The 14,939-nt window shown below is 40.3% G+C and overlaps 1 protein-coding gene across 1 annotated transcript; it reads right to left on the reverse strand.

Annotated features, from left to right (window-relative positions):
- Positions 1 to 1,813: 1,813 nt before the first annotated feature.
- gtpbp8 (GTP binding protein 8) lies at positions 1,814 to 9,901 on the reverse strand. Its single transcript, XM_073473823.1, has 8 exons — positions 9,778 to 9,901; positions 9,101 to 9,301; positions 8,842 to 8,995; positions 6,528 to 6,626; positions 5,865 to 5,995; positions 5,080 to 5,179; positions 3,166 to 3,284; positions 1,814 to 2,018 (listed from the first exon to the last, which is right to left on the reverse strand). Exons 2-8 carry the CDS (start codon positions 9,268 to 9,270, stop codon positions 1,931 to 1,933), a joined length of 861 nt encoding a protein of 286 aa, XP_073329924.1. The 5' UTR covers positions 9,271 to 9,301; positions 9,778 to 9,901; the 3' UTR covers positions 1,814 to 1,930.
- Positions 9,902 to 14,939: the final 5,038 nt, after the last annotated feature.

Genomic DNA, 14,939 nt, shown 5'->3' on the forward strand with positions numbered 1-14,939 from the left:
CATCTCAACATTTATCTTTTAAACTTTTAAAAGAAAGGTTTGCAGTGAACAAGCATTTCCTGTCATCTAAGACTTGTTCTTGTGGCATTTTTCGGTCTTGGCCACATTTTTGGGATCGGGTGAATGTTTGCTGACAATATGAAAAAAGACACTGACATATTTTATAATCTCTGTGTGAGGTCATTGTTGGGATCAAGTCAGCTAAGAGATGCCAATTTACACATGCAGCAGACACGGAGCAGCATTTATCTGGAGTCGCACCAACACCTGAGAAAGATATGTGGCTCTTTACCTGCTAAATGCTCCACCATGTTCTTTAGCTTGTCGCTAGCTGTGGGTTAGTCAGAGATTTTTGCTCGCTGCATGTGAAATGATGCTGATCGAAGCCGTGAGTGAACAAATTTAGTTCTGGCTCTACTTCGTATGAAACGAACAGGAAAGTCTTGAACAGTTGAACCAAAACAACGAGCTGAAAGACACTTAAACGCTCCTCAGGGCAGAAGGAGCTCGTCCACCGTTTCTAATGTATATGCAGCGTTCAACACTGTGATAACTTACACAACACAACAATGAGTCGAGTGCATTGTTTCTGGTTTATAGGATTATAATAAACTTTTGTACTGTAAGTAAGTGATTATACAACATAATAAAACAATAAGAGTGAAAGCCATTAAGATAGAGCATGGCATGAAATTGAGGTAAGTTTTCCAAGGTAACAGCACAATGTGTGAGGAACATATTGGTGTTCTGCATGACATTATAGTTGTGCATCATAAAAATAACAACTTACCAGTGTTGTGAGTCGGTTCGGTGCAGGCGATCACGCTGCCACGGTCTCGGGACAGAACGTGTTCACGGTTGTGTCGAGGAGTTTCTGTGTGAAAAGTGGATCAGATGACGTGAGCCTCGAGTCACACATTTACTCTCTTCTGTCACGCAATATGTATACATTTTACAGTGTATGCATTAGGTTAACAAGTCACTCTTGTATGGACTGAACAAAAAGACGACTGAGATTTGTCTCATTTGTTTAGTTCTCTCAAAAACAAGAAGGAGAATAACAGCACGGATGCACAATTTAAGTTGTCGGTTCGTCGAGGTTGCGTAAATAGATAAATGATTTGCCTCTTCAACATCTAAGAACCTTGACATTACTCGTACTCAGTACAATGCTTTACCATTAAACAGCAGATCTTTCAATCATTTCCAAGTTTCTGACAAGCTAAATTTTGATATTAAAGTCTGCTTCCATTTAAACTGAGTGAGTTAGTATGGTTGGACAGTTTGACAGGCCAATCAGTTACCCAGCGATCTTTAATCAGTCATCTAACCGATACATCAGTAACCCTTGAAAGTGCCCAGTGCTGCCAAGCAGCCGGTCCGCTGACAAAGCAAAAGCACAAAACGTCTGAATATTCAACTCAGAAAACTCAAAAGAATTACACTGAATTGAGTCTTCAAACTAACAGCAACAGCTTTTAATAATCCTTACAAAAGATCATCCTATCACAGCTTGTAAGCATGTAGTGTAAGCACAGTTAGACTACATGACTTCAAGTACTGTGGTACTGTCATCTTCTCCGTCCACTTAGTTTTGTGTAGTTCAGTTTTAGGTCTAGGTGATACAATCCCTTTTTCTTGCTGTACATACCTTCGGACCTTGAGCGGGGACGACAGCGTCATCTCAGGGTTTTCAAGTGGACGCTCTTCTTCCTCATTGTTCCCCAACTGATGCTGTAAACATGTGTGCTGGACAGAGTCATGTAACGTGTAACTATAATGTAAAGGAACACCAGCCAAACCAACGACAACAAAGTGTGTAACCATTTATTAAAAAATAAAAGCCACTGAAGCAATTTTATGTACACCTAACAATGTGGATATATTGTATGTTGAGGTTAAATAGTCCCAGCTCCTCTCAGCCAGTCAGTCAGTGTGAGGTGTCCTTTAAACTGATGCTCCCCGTCACGTGGGTGATGAAGCATCTCAGGAGGTAGATTCCCCAGAAGTTGAGGGAGCTGTTGCAAAGAGAGAGAAGAAGAGAAACTTATCAAACTGCAAAATGTATTTATCATATCTTAAAAGGAAAATTTAATTACATTGAAAAAAGCATTGATGGACTTTTGGAAACCACTTAAAACATTATAATATTAAGGAAAAATATTAAAACACGTTCAGTTTGAAGTAGATTTTTTATTTTCATACAAACAAAATATATATAAAAATGTCATCCAGACTCAGCTGTAGTTCAGTATTTATGTCGAGTAACTCTTTATGTCAAAATAACTGTTTGTTTACAAGAGAACTCCACAGGACCTCTGAAAGTAGCTTAACAATGGAAGAAAAAACACAAAGACAGTGTTTGGAAACTGCCTGACTGTTGTTGTAATAAAGAAAAAATGGAAATGTACATTTTACTGAATTTACCCTCTTAACATGTAAGCATTAAAGAAGTGATCCTAAACCACCATCAAAGAATAAAGATGGTGTTCGTTTGTTTGTAATTTCATCTAAATTAAAATTAAAACTAATCTAAATTTCGCTCGGGATCAGTAAAGTATCTATCTTTACGACTTCCCTCCCGTCTGTGGCTCTCAGCCTGTCTGCCTGAGCACGTCTGTTCCTTCTGATCACGTCAATCTTCAAGAACTGTCACAAACATGTAAAAACATTTGGTGCTCCAGTGAGTAGTTGGACGGTGTATTTGGAATTGAGTCAAAATAAACTACAGTGTGTGTTTTCATAGTAATGAAGGAACATGTCGGCCTGTGCAGTGTGATCAGGCTTTAGATACACAGTAGAGTCAGTTCACTCTTAAAAGGTGCACTTTGTAGTTTTAGAGAAGAAATTCAAACTCAGAATTTAAATATTTACAATTTTAATGAGGTAATAATATAAACTGAGAATCCCCAGAACACTGTTTGAAGCTAGAACGGTGGCAGGGTCTGCCACATATAAACAAAGTTAAAACAGTATGAAGTTATGTTGTCCTTTAAAGTCAGTTTGTTTATTCAGTCATGAACACAAAGAGTTTATTTATTTAGTTTGTTTAGTCAGTGAAGATCTTTCTCCTCTGATTAAAACCTCTTCCCCAAAACTACATAGTGCACCTTTAATGTAAAGTACGACGTTTATAATAAATGTGTATAAAAGCGTGACCCTCACCTGACCAGGAACGGCTGAGGGAAGCAGCTTGTGGTCGCTGTTTTAACCACATTCTGAAGTTTCATCAAGTTTGTCAGCAGAGTGCCGTGTCCACATTTGTCGATCTTTGTCACCACCAACTGCACAACGACATGTTCGGCACAGTCAACTTTATGTACAGTACAACAGTGCAATCATTAGATTATTATTAATATAATATATAAAACATTTTGTCACACTTGTCAATAAGTGTTTGCTATTTTCAACTTCTATTCCCACAGATTAATAAATAAATAAATAAATAAATCACTGTAAAATGAAGATATTGGTGAATGCTAAAATTCATAAATGCTCCAACGATGAATCGATTAGTGGGCAGCTACTAAATTAATCGCAACCATTTTCATAATCGATTAATCTGCTTGTTTTTTAAGAAAAAAAGGTCTAAACTCTCTGATGTCAGCTTGTTAAATGTGAATATTTCTGGTTTCTTTCCTCTATGACAGTAAACTGAATATCTTAAGACATTTGAGGACGTCATCTCGGGCTTTGAGAGACACTGACTGACATTTTTCTCTATTTTCTGACATTTTATAGATTAACTGATAATGAAAATAATGGTTAGTTGCAGCCCTAAAATGAATGAATTGATAATAAATGTATCTCTAAGTTCAAACCTGTTATTCACTACTTTAACTACATTAGTACAGCTGGCTCTTTATCCTTCATGACAGCCAGACAACAACCTTTTTAAAGTCTGTTTCATGTTTGAAACTGACTCTTTCATCTCATGGCTTCTTTGCCTTTCAGCACTGAGGGTTCATCTTTGTTAAAAGCTGAACTGTCACCGCCTTAATAATGATCAAAGTGTTTAATAACCTGAGAGCATGAATAATTGACTGCGGAGTGCGTACAGAGTGGGGGTGCTTCATTATAATGTCTCAGCGGTGGCGTTTCAGAGGGGACAGCAGTTTTTAAATAGCTGAGTGAGAGCGTTCAGCATTAATTTAGTGTGGACATAATGAGGAGGATTTGGAAGAAGAATGAGGAAAATGTGAGAAGGAGGGGTGAGAGCTGGTTAACGGTAAAGCTTACTTCCTCCATGCTGAGTTTCCAGCATGTACTGTGTGCAGCCTCTGTTCCTCAAGCAGAGATTTACCTTAGGTCAACTACATAATGGCCAAAAATCTCTCGCACTTGTTAGATATTTGCTGGTGTTTTAACTTGGTTGTGGCACAGCGGATGTTTGGGATGCAGGCTCCGAGTTTAGAAGTCACAATGTGCCACAAACACACCAAACTGTTATCTGGCAATAGTTTGTAGTGGAGGTCTGTGTCACACAGGATTCATGCATCATCAATTTATCTGTTAATTTTTGGTCTTCTCTTTTTTATAAAATGTTGAAAAATGCTCATCAAAGTCCAGAGTGATGTTTTTAAATGTCCTGTCTTATGTAGACGACTGAATAGACACCAAAAACATGCAAAACATCCATCCTGAGTGATCCGATCATAAGTGGACAGCTTTACGCCCGCATACAAATAAACATGTACATCAATGCAACAAAAGGATGACATTTTTTACACAAATAAAGAAAATATCTTCATGTTTAAGGTTTGCATAAACTTAATTGTTAATTGTTAACTCAAAACCTCATTTGGGGACATGAGACGCTGACTCACCAAAAACACAAGTTACAGGTTAGTGGTCAGTTAACCAGACAACTTCCTGCTGTCTGACCTCGACTTTATAATCATGACTGCAGGATTAAAAGTATATAATAGTAATATAATCATAATTCAGGATATTGATAATAGTTTTCTTTGTTTCTCCATATATTTTGCTTACAAGCTGAAAACTAACTACATAGGAAAGATGTTACTATTTGTGAAGAAAGTGTGTGTGTGTGTGTGTGTGTGTGTGTGTGTGTCCTACCACATATGGACGTCTGATCTCCTCACACATTTCCAGGGCGATCAGGTCAGCCTTCTGAAGACCAACACTGCCGTCGACCAACAGGAACGTCCTCACCAGACTACAATATATATATATATAAAAAAAGGTTAGACACGTTTAACATGTAAATGGACGTGACTTGACTGATTCTGTGGTCATAAAAATAAGAACACAAACATGTTTCAGGAGGTGCAGCATAGTTAAACAGCAACCAGAATTATAGCCTCCCTCTCACCTCTCAGGTCCTCTTGGGTAAAAGATCATTTGTTTTCTTTTTCCCTAGAGGCTCTTAAAGTTTTTTGTTCTTCATGGCCAAAGTAGTAAAACACAAATAAATACTTAATGACAGTGCAGTGACTACACAGCACCACCTTGTGGACCAGGACACAATCCACAGGTAGGACAATCCAGAAGGACACTGTAGTCTACGCCACTGACCTCGATATTACAGTGCAGTGTGCGATTCTTTCAGAGTTACGGTGCAAACAAAAAGCATGAAGTATATTTGTGTGGCTGTTTATTCTGCCCAAGGTGAAAGGAAACGTGTTCTGTCTGAAAGGCAGCACAGCCTACCTGAAATAAAATATGTATTTATGGTTTTATTTTCCTTTCATGACAAATTCACCAAAAGTTCTAGACTTTGTTGGCCCAGTGGTTTGTCTAATGGTTAATATCTGGCAATATATTCTCCCTGTTTGTGCCGAGACTTTGTGAGTCTAGTTTAAATGCACAGTAGTTAAAGCTGGCTTAAGTAAGTGTCTCACTTTTTCCTTGTGTAAAGGTACGGCTCCACCATGTCCACAAAGTCCTGGGGTGCTTTGTGTCCATATCCAGGCATATCAACGATGGTGAAAGCTTTGCCCACTTTGAAGAAGTTCATCTTCTTTGTGTGACCCTGAGCGGGAAATACGAAGAGAGACAGACACACAAACTCAAGCGGTGTCAAGAAAAACAAAGAGTTCAAATCTTGACAATGAAATATCACATTCTCATACCCTTTTAATATTTTTTTGTAATCAGACATGCTAATTTCATATACATAGACTAACCTAATTAACCTAAAATCAGCGTATTGCAATGAACAGTGTCATTTTTATAAACATTACTTTAAAAAAAGTCACAAAAGTATTTTACAACTCTGCAAAGAAAGTTTTGAGTGAAAAAATAAATTGGGTAACGGCAAAATGGGCAACAACAGGAAAACAACACGACTCAATCTTCACTCTAAACCTGAGGTCTACTTGTACCATCCTTTGATGAGGCCAAGACCATTAAATCTGGTTGAAAGTGCTGGAAAAACTAGACGGTGGACCTGGAGATCAGATTCTTTTGTCACATTCTTATTGCCAAAGTTTAGTCTGATTTTTCAATATACTTTCTAGATGCTTTTTTTTTTTTTTTACTGTATGTCAGTTGAAAATACTCACTGGAGTTTTGGAGACTCTGACTTCGACCTCGGGAGTCAGTGAGAACAGACCTTTGATGAGAGACGACTTGCCCACGTTGCTTCTTCCGATAAAACATACCTGAGAAAACACAACAAGTTATACTATTATGATTTAAGGAATATTTTCCTTGAAAAGCTCTCTTCAGGTTTCACTGAGTGACCGTTTTAGCCCACACACCTGCTCTGATAGTCACGGCCTGCTCCGATTGGCTGCTACCGTTTTGCTGCTGCAGTACCAACGACCGCCAAGTCCCGCAGGACATGACTCGGGCTCATCCATCTCTCCGACACAAGACAGATGGGTGGAGGCCGACGCTGCCAGTAAGCTACGAATACATCATCCTCTGACAGAGTGCTAACTAACTCGGCATGCCAAAGAGACCCCATTGTCCAATCAACACAATGTCCTATTCTGACCCCTCCGGTGAGCACTACTGTCTATAAGGTCATAAATCTGCTCATTTATTATCAGCTGTCAACTGTTAATTATGTATGAGGCTAAAAAAGACATTAGGCTACATATTTCATTTATGGTGTCCATGTTTGGGTCGAGGACGGGCAATGTGAACAACTTCATGTTCAACATACTCACTCACTTAAACAGACACCTTGTCTGTCTTTGACAGTTTGACAGTCAATTCCAAGTCAAACAAGTCTTGACTGGTGAGTCTGTCCAGGGAAAGAGGCAAGCAAGGGTCTGTGAAATCATTCTGTAATGTCAGCAGGTTTAGGGCAGCAGACTGTGGCCGTCCTCATGAGGTCATTAAAGAATAAACTGTATTTTTGTTAGATTTGGTCGGTTCAATCTGACTGAACTACTGCAGGGTGAAAATGTCCAAGACTTGCTGAAAAAACCCTCCAATCATAAATTTTACATAAGCAGAGATTATAAATGTAATTTGCTTCACATTTTGATTTGCAGGAAAAAAAATTGATGTAAATTGTAGAACATTTTTAGTGAACTGTATCAGATGAATGAGAACATTTGTGATCACATGACATCATGGAATCATAAATAATTTAATTTACACCAATTGCTGCTCTCTCTTGTTACCTGTGAATGAAGCACCTGTAACCTTTAGCTTGCAGGCCTTCTGAAAACAATCCTGCATTAAAACATTTTTTAGGGCTGCAGTGATGTGAGCGTGTTGCTTCAGGTCATCAGTGAGACATGAAATACGATTCAGTCCGAGCACTTTGCATGTATGTGATCGGTCAATGCAGTATCTTTTTGGATGATGTCATACTGAGCTGCAGCAAAAGGCATAAACTCAGGTTCAGCTTTTTTACTGGCAGACCCTTCAGTTCTTTGCAGGGAGGTTACTGTGTTGACAACCCTGCAGGCATGTCATAGTGACCTCATTTAAAGAATTTAGTCGTGTGTTTCATAAAGTGTACAAATACATGAGGTTAGATTTCTCATTAGGGCTGTCCCGAATACCATTTTTGTGAATTACCCGCGAATATTTAAAGGTTCGACATCATGCAACAAAAGCTATTAAACTTGCAGGCGTTATCTTCTTATACTTTGCTATGATCAAAATTATGAGTCTAATGAGAGAGGTGGACAGGATCAGCCACAGTCCCTGCCTCCAAAATCTCAAAAGTCAACTTGATGTGCGAGTAAACGTTGAGCAGTTTAGAGTGCATAGGAAGGGTTGAACTTCCGCTCCTCACAACTCCGTGTGTGCAAAGCAGAAATACTCTGTAGCTAGTTCTTACGTGTGCAGGTGTGCAGACAATCTTTTGTCTCTTTTTTGGTGCTGCAGATGCAACGTCTCTTTCCTTCACATACTGATTGGGACATCGATTACCCAGGCAACATCAGTAGAAGCTTTGAAGCATTTGTGTCAACCCCATTTCTAATTAGAAACGTTTGTTGGGTTAAAGGGTCCTAACCATCAGGCTAGTCAAGTTATTTTTTAGTTAAACAACACATAGCGCGCAGACCTGATTAAATTTATTAACAGACAGGTGTATTACTCAGAGATGCAGAGGTGTCTGTTTGAAAGGAAGCTTTTACCACAGGTAGATATTTGGAGTTGTAGCATATACCTGGGGCGGATGGCAGGAATCAACAGATGTTTAAATTAAATGATGTGAGGCTGATGTTGAGGTACAGGTGCTGTTACTATTCTGAGAATTTGTCTGGATATAACTTAATTACTTCAGTAGACCGAGTAGAGATACACGTGCTTTGCAACATGTTACTGTACACTGACTTTCTTCAGAAAAATAAAAATACAAAACATTTTTTTAAAGTCATGTTGTTCACAGTCTGACCGCCCACTGACCTCTGGCTGTTTCAGTGCAGGTACGTGGTCCAGCCTCTCTGCAGAGGTGAAGTAATCAATCTTATGAGACGGTGAAGAGCAGAAGAGCTTTTCTGCTTTAACCATGTCCTCCAAACTGGGATGGAAGAGCTGGAACGGTGTCCTGTCTACTGACCTGAAAAACACATTCAAATCAACTAAAACATCCAATACATGTCAGAGAGTACAAACACATGTGCCCTATAGAATCTAGTCCAATATGAAAGGTGTAGAAACAAACCTGTCCAGGTACGCCTCCAGATCACTAAAGGGGTAAAGTAAACTTTGGACTTTCTTTGGCGAAAGCGCTGTGGCTTTCTGAAGCGAAGCAAGTTTATGGACTCTCTGCCGGGAAACAGAGCAAACCTGAGTCCTGGGCTGAAGCCGCAGACACCGCCGGAGACAAAACATCTTCCCCTGCTGATTTCAGACCTTCCTGCAGCTGAGAGGAGGACAGATTATCAGTCACAACAAGTGCAGCCTCGCCTAACAAATTCTTCAGCTTTAATTTAGGCAGGTGATCTGCAGGGTTGAATTTATTACTAACAGCAGTAGCAAATTCGTAGGTAGGAGGGTAAATTAACCCTGGGAGGATTTCAGCATGACGTGACCTTATGATCATATATTTCTGCTGATAGCAAGGAAAGGAAAGGAAATGAGAGAGAGCACTGAGGGGCTAATGTGTTTAAACAACAGCACACCGACTTAAACTTCTTTAAAATATATAACACATTTATGAACAATAATACCCTCCGAAAACTTGGTTTAAGATGTCTGTTAAACCCGATGTTTGTTTCAGCGTGAGGGTCAAGTGGGACAGGTAAGGCTAGCAAGCTAGCAAAACATTAGCACAACATGAACGATGCGTTTGAAATTATCGACATAAATGTATAAACGCGGGTTAATTTAACGACTTACCTGAATTTCAGTATGTTTACTGCTCAAAAATGGAATAATACCGCATGGTTTGCCCTAAATTCAGCGTTATCTACTGCTGTCATGCCTGTTTCCTCTGCAAGTTGCCATTTTCCTCCATGTTGTGTGCAGCGCTCAAAAGCGTCCGGCTGAAACAACATAAGTTTGCCATGAGTTCCATTTCAAATAGTTATTTGATTTTAATTTACTTTAGGTATTCGGATACTAATTTCACTTATTTTATTTAATAAACCAATGGAAAAAAGTTGCAGAATAGAAAACCGTTTTTAATGCCACATGTAAATCTGGAATTAGAAAATACTGTGAAGCCTTATAATTCACATTTTATCATAACTGTCCATAAATAAATAAAAGCATGTATTGATTTATTGATACCACCACCACCACCACTACTACTACTACTACTACTAATAATAATATTAATAATAATAATAATAATAATAATAATAATAATAATAATAATAATAATAACGACAACAATAATAATAATGATAAGTGTTTTATAATGTATATTTAAGAAAGCTATATTTCAAAAAAATAGTACTTTCGCTTCCTCCTTTTACTGCTTGGGGATATTGCTGTGGGGATATTGGTAATTCAGTTGCACACAAGTGGGTTTGTACAATAATTTGAGCTCATGATGGTATTACAGATTCATATAATTTAATAGTCAAACATTTAAGACAGAAACAAAGCAATACTGAGGGAAAACAGTGCACTTTTTGTACGTTTGCCCCTACAACCCTATTTTAACGTATTTTATGTATTTTTCTAAATGCGGGACAGCTCAAGCTATAGGACACAAATCATTATTTAACTACTGTGTCACACTTTGCTACATCCCAACATCCTGTTTCTCTGAAGACATGTCATATTATTAAGTGTAATAATATGACACAAAGTGTGAGGCCTTGAGACTCAAGTAGCAGACAATGAAATGAGACTCTGAAGAGGCTAAAACAAGAATGCTGTGATCCCGTCTCCATCCCTGTGCTATTCTAATATTACATACTTCATTGGCTCCTAATTAATGAGCGTGACTCCTCTTTTAGCTTCAGCTACATTCTTCACGTTGATGCATGGCTGCTGAAACATACAGAAACATTCTTGTGTTCCTGCTCTTGGATGAAAAACGTCTCCCATCCGCAGGGAAAGGTACAGTTTTGGCTGTCACATACATCCTCCATCACCCTCTTGTTGGGGATTATTGAGGATTATAATACCGACGTTTATGTTGAGCAAGCCAAAGAAACGTCTTCATAAATTTGGCTATAGGAGGTGGCTGTGATAGGAGCGACTCCAGGCTTCTCTCCCACTCTGCATTCTTTCACACTGAGTCTCCCAGTAGGAAATGGAGTTTCATCAATAGCTGTGTTCAAGTGGTGCTCAGGTTTCACAGGTTCATGCACACAAAGTGGTTAGCCTCCTTCTGTGAGTGTACTCCACATTCCTCCGTATGGGGAGAAGAAATCAGTTGTCATATTTATCTAGCTTTGATTAATAGCCTCAAAAGCCTTTTTTAATTTGAAATGTAGAATATTTGGTGCACTTCAGGGATCTCACTTCAGAATAAATCACTGTTATCCACTCACGACTCTCCCACAGTGTTTTCTCTCCACACGGTGGCAGCGCAGACTGCAGAAAGCGTCACTCTGCACTCAGGCTGATATGTTAAATATCTGCCGTCACCACCTTGTGCCAGTCCTCCCTCTGCTCCATCTGGCTTTTATGACCTGATGTGATTCATAGTATGTTCGCTGAGCTAATTAATTCACACATATCCAATTACAGCTCTCATATTCTGCCTGTCCTTTCCTCTTTTATTCTTACGTCTTGTCTCTTGTGTTAATGCTTGTGCCTTTTTCATTCATCACCTGTTTAAGTGAATATAGATTTCATATGCAGCTATTAAAATAGAAAATTAAATATGTGATTGATACATCCGCTTCTCTGTCCCTCGTGTTCCTTTATTGTTTATGTGTCTTGTGCAGCATTAAATGAGTGTTACGCTGGTGTTCAGCAGTTAATTGAATATCTTCGACTGAAATATGACAGAAAGGAAAAGTGGTTCGTTCTCCTTGGATTACTTTGCAAATTAAAGGCTGGTAGCTGCATTATTACCCAGGGAGATGAGACCGGAGGGAATCACCACCACAGACAGCTGATGGGGTGCTTAATAGGTGGACGTTTTTAGCCGTCACCCATTTATATGGCTTTTAGCACAATGGAACGCTTTAAACCCTCGAAAACCACGCTTCGCCGGGGGATTTTAAGAGGCACTTGTGTGGGAAACAAGACAGTGAGGGATATATAGCAGCAGAAGGGATAGATAAATGATGGAAGGAGCAAAGAGGAGGGGATAAGTGGGATATACGGGGGTGGGGAAAGGAGGGGAGGGCGGCCATGGGTGCTCCCATGACTCCATCGCCCCATCCTTCACTGTGAGCCAGAGGATCAAATGCCAGACCAATCAATCGTCCACCAAGCAGACATCCACAGCGCGGGCCATGATGGCATTTACCTCCCCAGGGTGCATATCAATAAAATAAAAAAAAAGATATCAAACAAAATTGATTGTCTCCAAACAACCAGCCCACCCAGACCTTCAAGCCAGCCTCTCGCGTCATCATCATCATTCGTTCTTTGGCTCTTTATTCGCTCTTCTGTCTCTCTACAATCCTCTTTGCCTCTCTGCCAGTTGCAATTCTTTTATTGCTCTTGATTGATGCCCAACAGACAATGTTTTCAGCAGCCGCTTAAAGACCTTGTGGTCTCTTTGGACAATGTAGAGCCAGAAAACAGTCCAGCTGCAACACTGACCACAAACACCTACACATGCACATTGATGATGCTTTAATCTGACACTGAATTATCACAGAGTTTGACCTGCCTGACCTTAAACCATTCATTTGCATGTTAACCACTGAGGCTTTCCCCAGCCGCCCCCTACTCTCCCTCCGATACCTCCCACTGCGATGTGACAGGGGCACAATGGGACGTGCGCCGTCAGAATACCAAAGCCCCTCTTGTTCCTTGCTTTTGTTTGTCCAGGAGGATGGAGTGCAGAGGAGTTTATCAAGGCAAGAGGTCAAACTATCAATACACCTCATACAAACACACACGGCTGTCACATGCACTCGCCTCAAGGGCAAAAAGACAACTAGAGACATCTAGAGATTAACACGGGCTGTATTTGTTCTGTCTGCCCATCTGGTCCGGCTGAAAGCGGTCGAGCCTAACACCTGTGGCAAACAGCCTCTATCTGCCACTGCTCAGTGTATGGAGGAGTGAAGCTCTGCCTCTGGAAGCAAATGCTGTGTCACTCAGTTCTAGCCTAGCTCGCACCCTCCAGCATTTTCAGTCTCATTACTCTATCTGTCTCTGTTAAAGCTGGGGCTGGTAAGACTTGTAAAACAAAGCAAGAGCAAGTTACATTTACTCTCCCCGTCCCTCTTCCCTCCAGAGCCACAGAAACAGACAGCCCTGCAGCTCTCATGGGCCAGCTGGGAGATTTGTTAGCAGCTAATTTGCTACGTTAAACAAGCTCTTTTAGCTTTTATTATCTCATAAATACATAAATAAACAACTCTGTTAAATGCCACAATCATGTAAATACAAGCAAAATAGCTTTCATGAACATACCTCAGTTCATAAAGGCTCCCCAACATGACAGTTACTCCTGACTGCTGTGTGTGCTTTGTGGCTAGAAACAGTGCTAATGTTAGCAGCTAAAGGACTGGGTTGCTCTGTCCTTTGGTTCAGGGGCTGTCTGTTTTGTGGTAATGTTAGCTGTTGAAGAAGTTTGTTGCTGCCACAGCAGTCCTCTTGCTGGGCTCAGAAGTTGTGTGCTTTGTGCTAACATTAGCCACTGAAGGAGGCTGTTTCTGCCACTGTGACTCGGCTCAGGGGCTGCGTGTTTTGTGCTACTTGGTTAGTGCCTGTGCTTGTTCTTTGGCTCGGGGCCTGCATGCTTTGTGCTTACATTAGCCACTTAAGGAGTGCTTTAGCCGCTTAAGTTTTGGCTGCAGCTGCTCTTTTGCTGGGCTCAGGGGCTGTGTGCTTTGTGCTAGCATCAGTCGCTGAAGGAGACTGTTTCTGCCATCATGGCTCTATAAAAAGGCTCAGGGACAAGGTGATTCATGCTACCAAGCTAACCAGCTCAGCAGGCTCAGTGGCTGTGTTCTGTGAACATATAACAAATCTTATTATAATGAATGTAAACAACCAACATGACTATTGTTAGTGCTGCTGTCAAGCTAGCATAACATTAGGAAAATGTTGCTGCACTTTCTCTGCCATTCTTGTTTCACTAGCTTGCAAATAGCTTTAGCAATACGTCTGTAGCCTTGTGGAAGACTCTCATCATGCACAATGACTGTTGTCAGGCAGATGGGTATGAAGGTAAACAGCCTGTCCAATCTTCATATGGGCCGAATGAGACGATTGGATGGGCTTATTGGAGATAAGATTAGTCTTTTGTTTGCCCGAGCATTTGATTTAGTGATTTCTGTCAGGATATCAAGAGATTTTCCACAAATATAACAAAAAAAGCTTTTAAAATAACTTGCCCACCCTCATGTCAAGTAAATGGATCAATCAGAGGAGCAGCTACCCTCGCTCTTGTTGAAAAAGAAATAAAAAGTCGCCGTTCCACATGAGGCGATTCATCTGGCTATAACACTCGCATCAATAATCTTCACACTCCTCACTAAACATGAGCTAAAACTGAAAAACGGGGCTCAGTTAGCTCTACTGACCCAGCAACATTTAATAAAAACTAAATTAAAGCATAAATCAAGAGCTTTTGTGATACGAGCTGCACCGTGTTTCTATTTAAGATCAAGCCACGGGCTGTGTCTCTCCTTGTTCTTCTGTGTCTCCCTCTAAGCATCTCCCATGAATACAGCATAAATATTTTGGCAGGTGGTGTTTGGAGGATATTAGAGCACAAGCACTGAGCGCTCAGGGATATCGATTTTGCTTTAGCAGCCAAGAACCGTGGCTCTCCTGGCATTGATACGTCGAAGAGGTTGAACAAGGAGGAATGACCTTGAGCGAGGAAGTGATCTTGACAAATAAAGCCCCAGGAAGGAGATGCAGGGAAACAAAACACTGGAGATGTCAGAGTGCAGAGACTGTGGGGT

The sequence above is a fragment of the Pagrus major genome, chromosome 9 (assembly GCF_040436345.1).
Source record: "Pagrus major chromosome 9, Pma_NU_1.0".
Taxonomy (NCBI): Eukaryota; Metazoa; Chordata; class Actinopteri; order Spariformes; family Sparidae; genus Pagrus; species Pagrus major.

What these genes read in the sequence shown, in the direction of transcription:
- gtpbp8 (XM_073473823.1), bottom strand. Translation starts at nt 9,270, where the DNA reads ATGTTTTGTCTCCGGCGGTGTCTGCGGCTTCAGCCCAGGACTCAGGTT. An exon ending in TCAGAGTCTCCAAAACTCCA is followed by an intron (nt 5,996 to 6,527) that starts GTGAGTATTTTC and finishes TTTCCCGCTCAG; the next exon opens with GGTCACACAAAGAAGATGAA. An exon ending in CCTCAGCCGTTCCTGGTCAG is followed by an intron (nt 2,019 to 3,165) that starts GTGAGGGTCACG and finishes TCTTTGCAACAG; the next exon opens with CTCCCTCAACTTCTGGGGAA.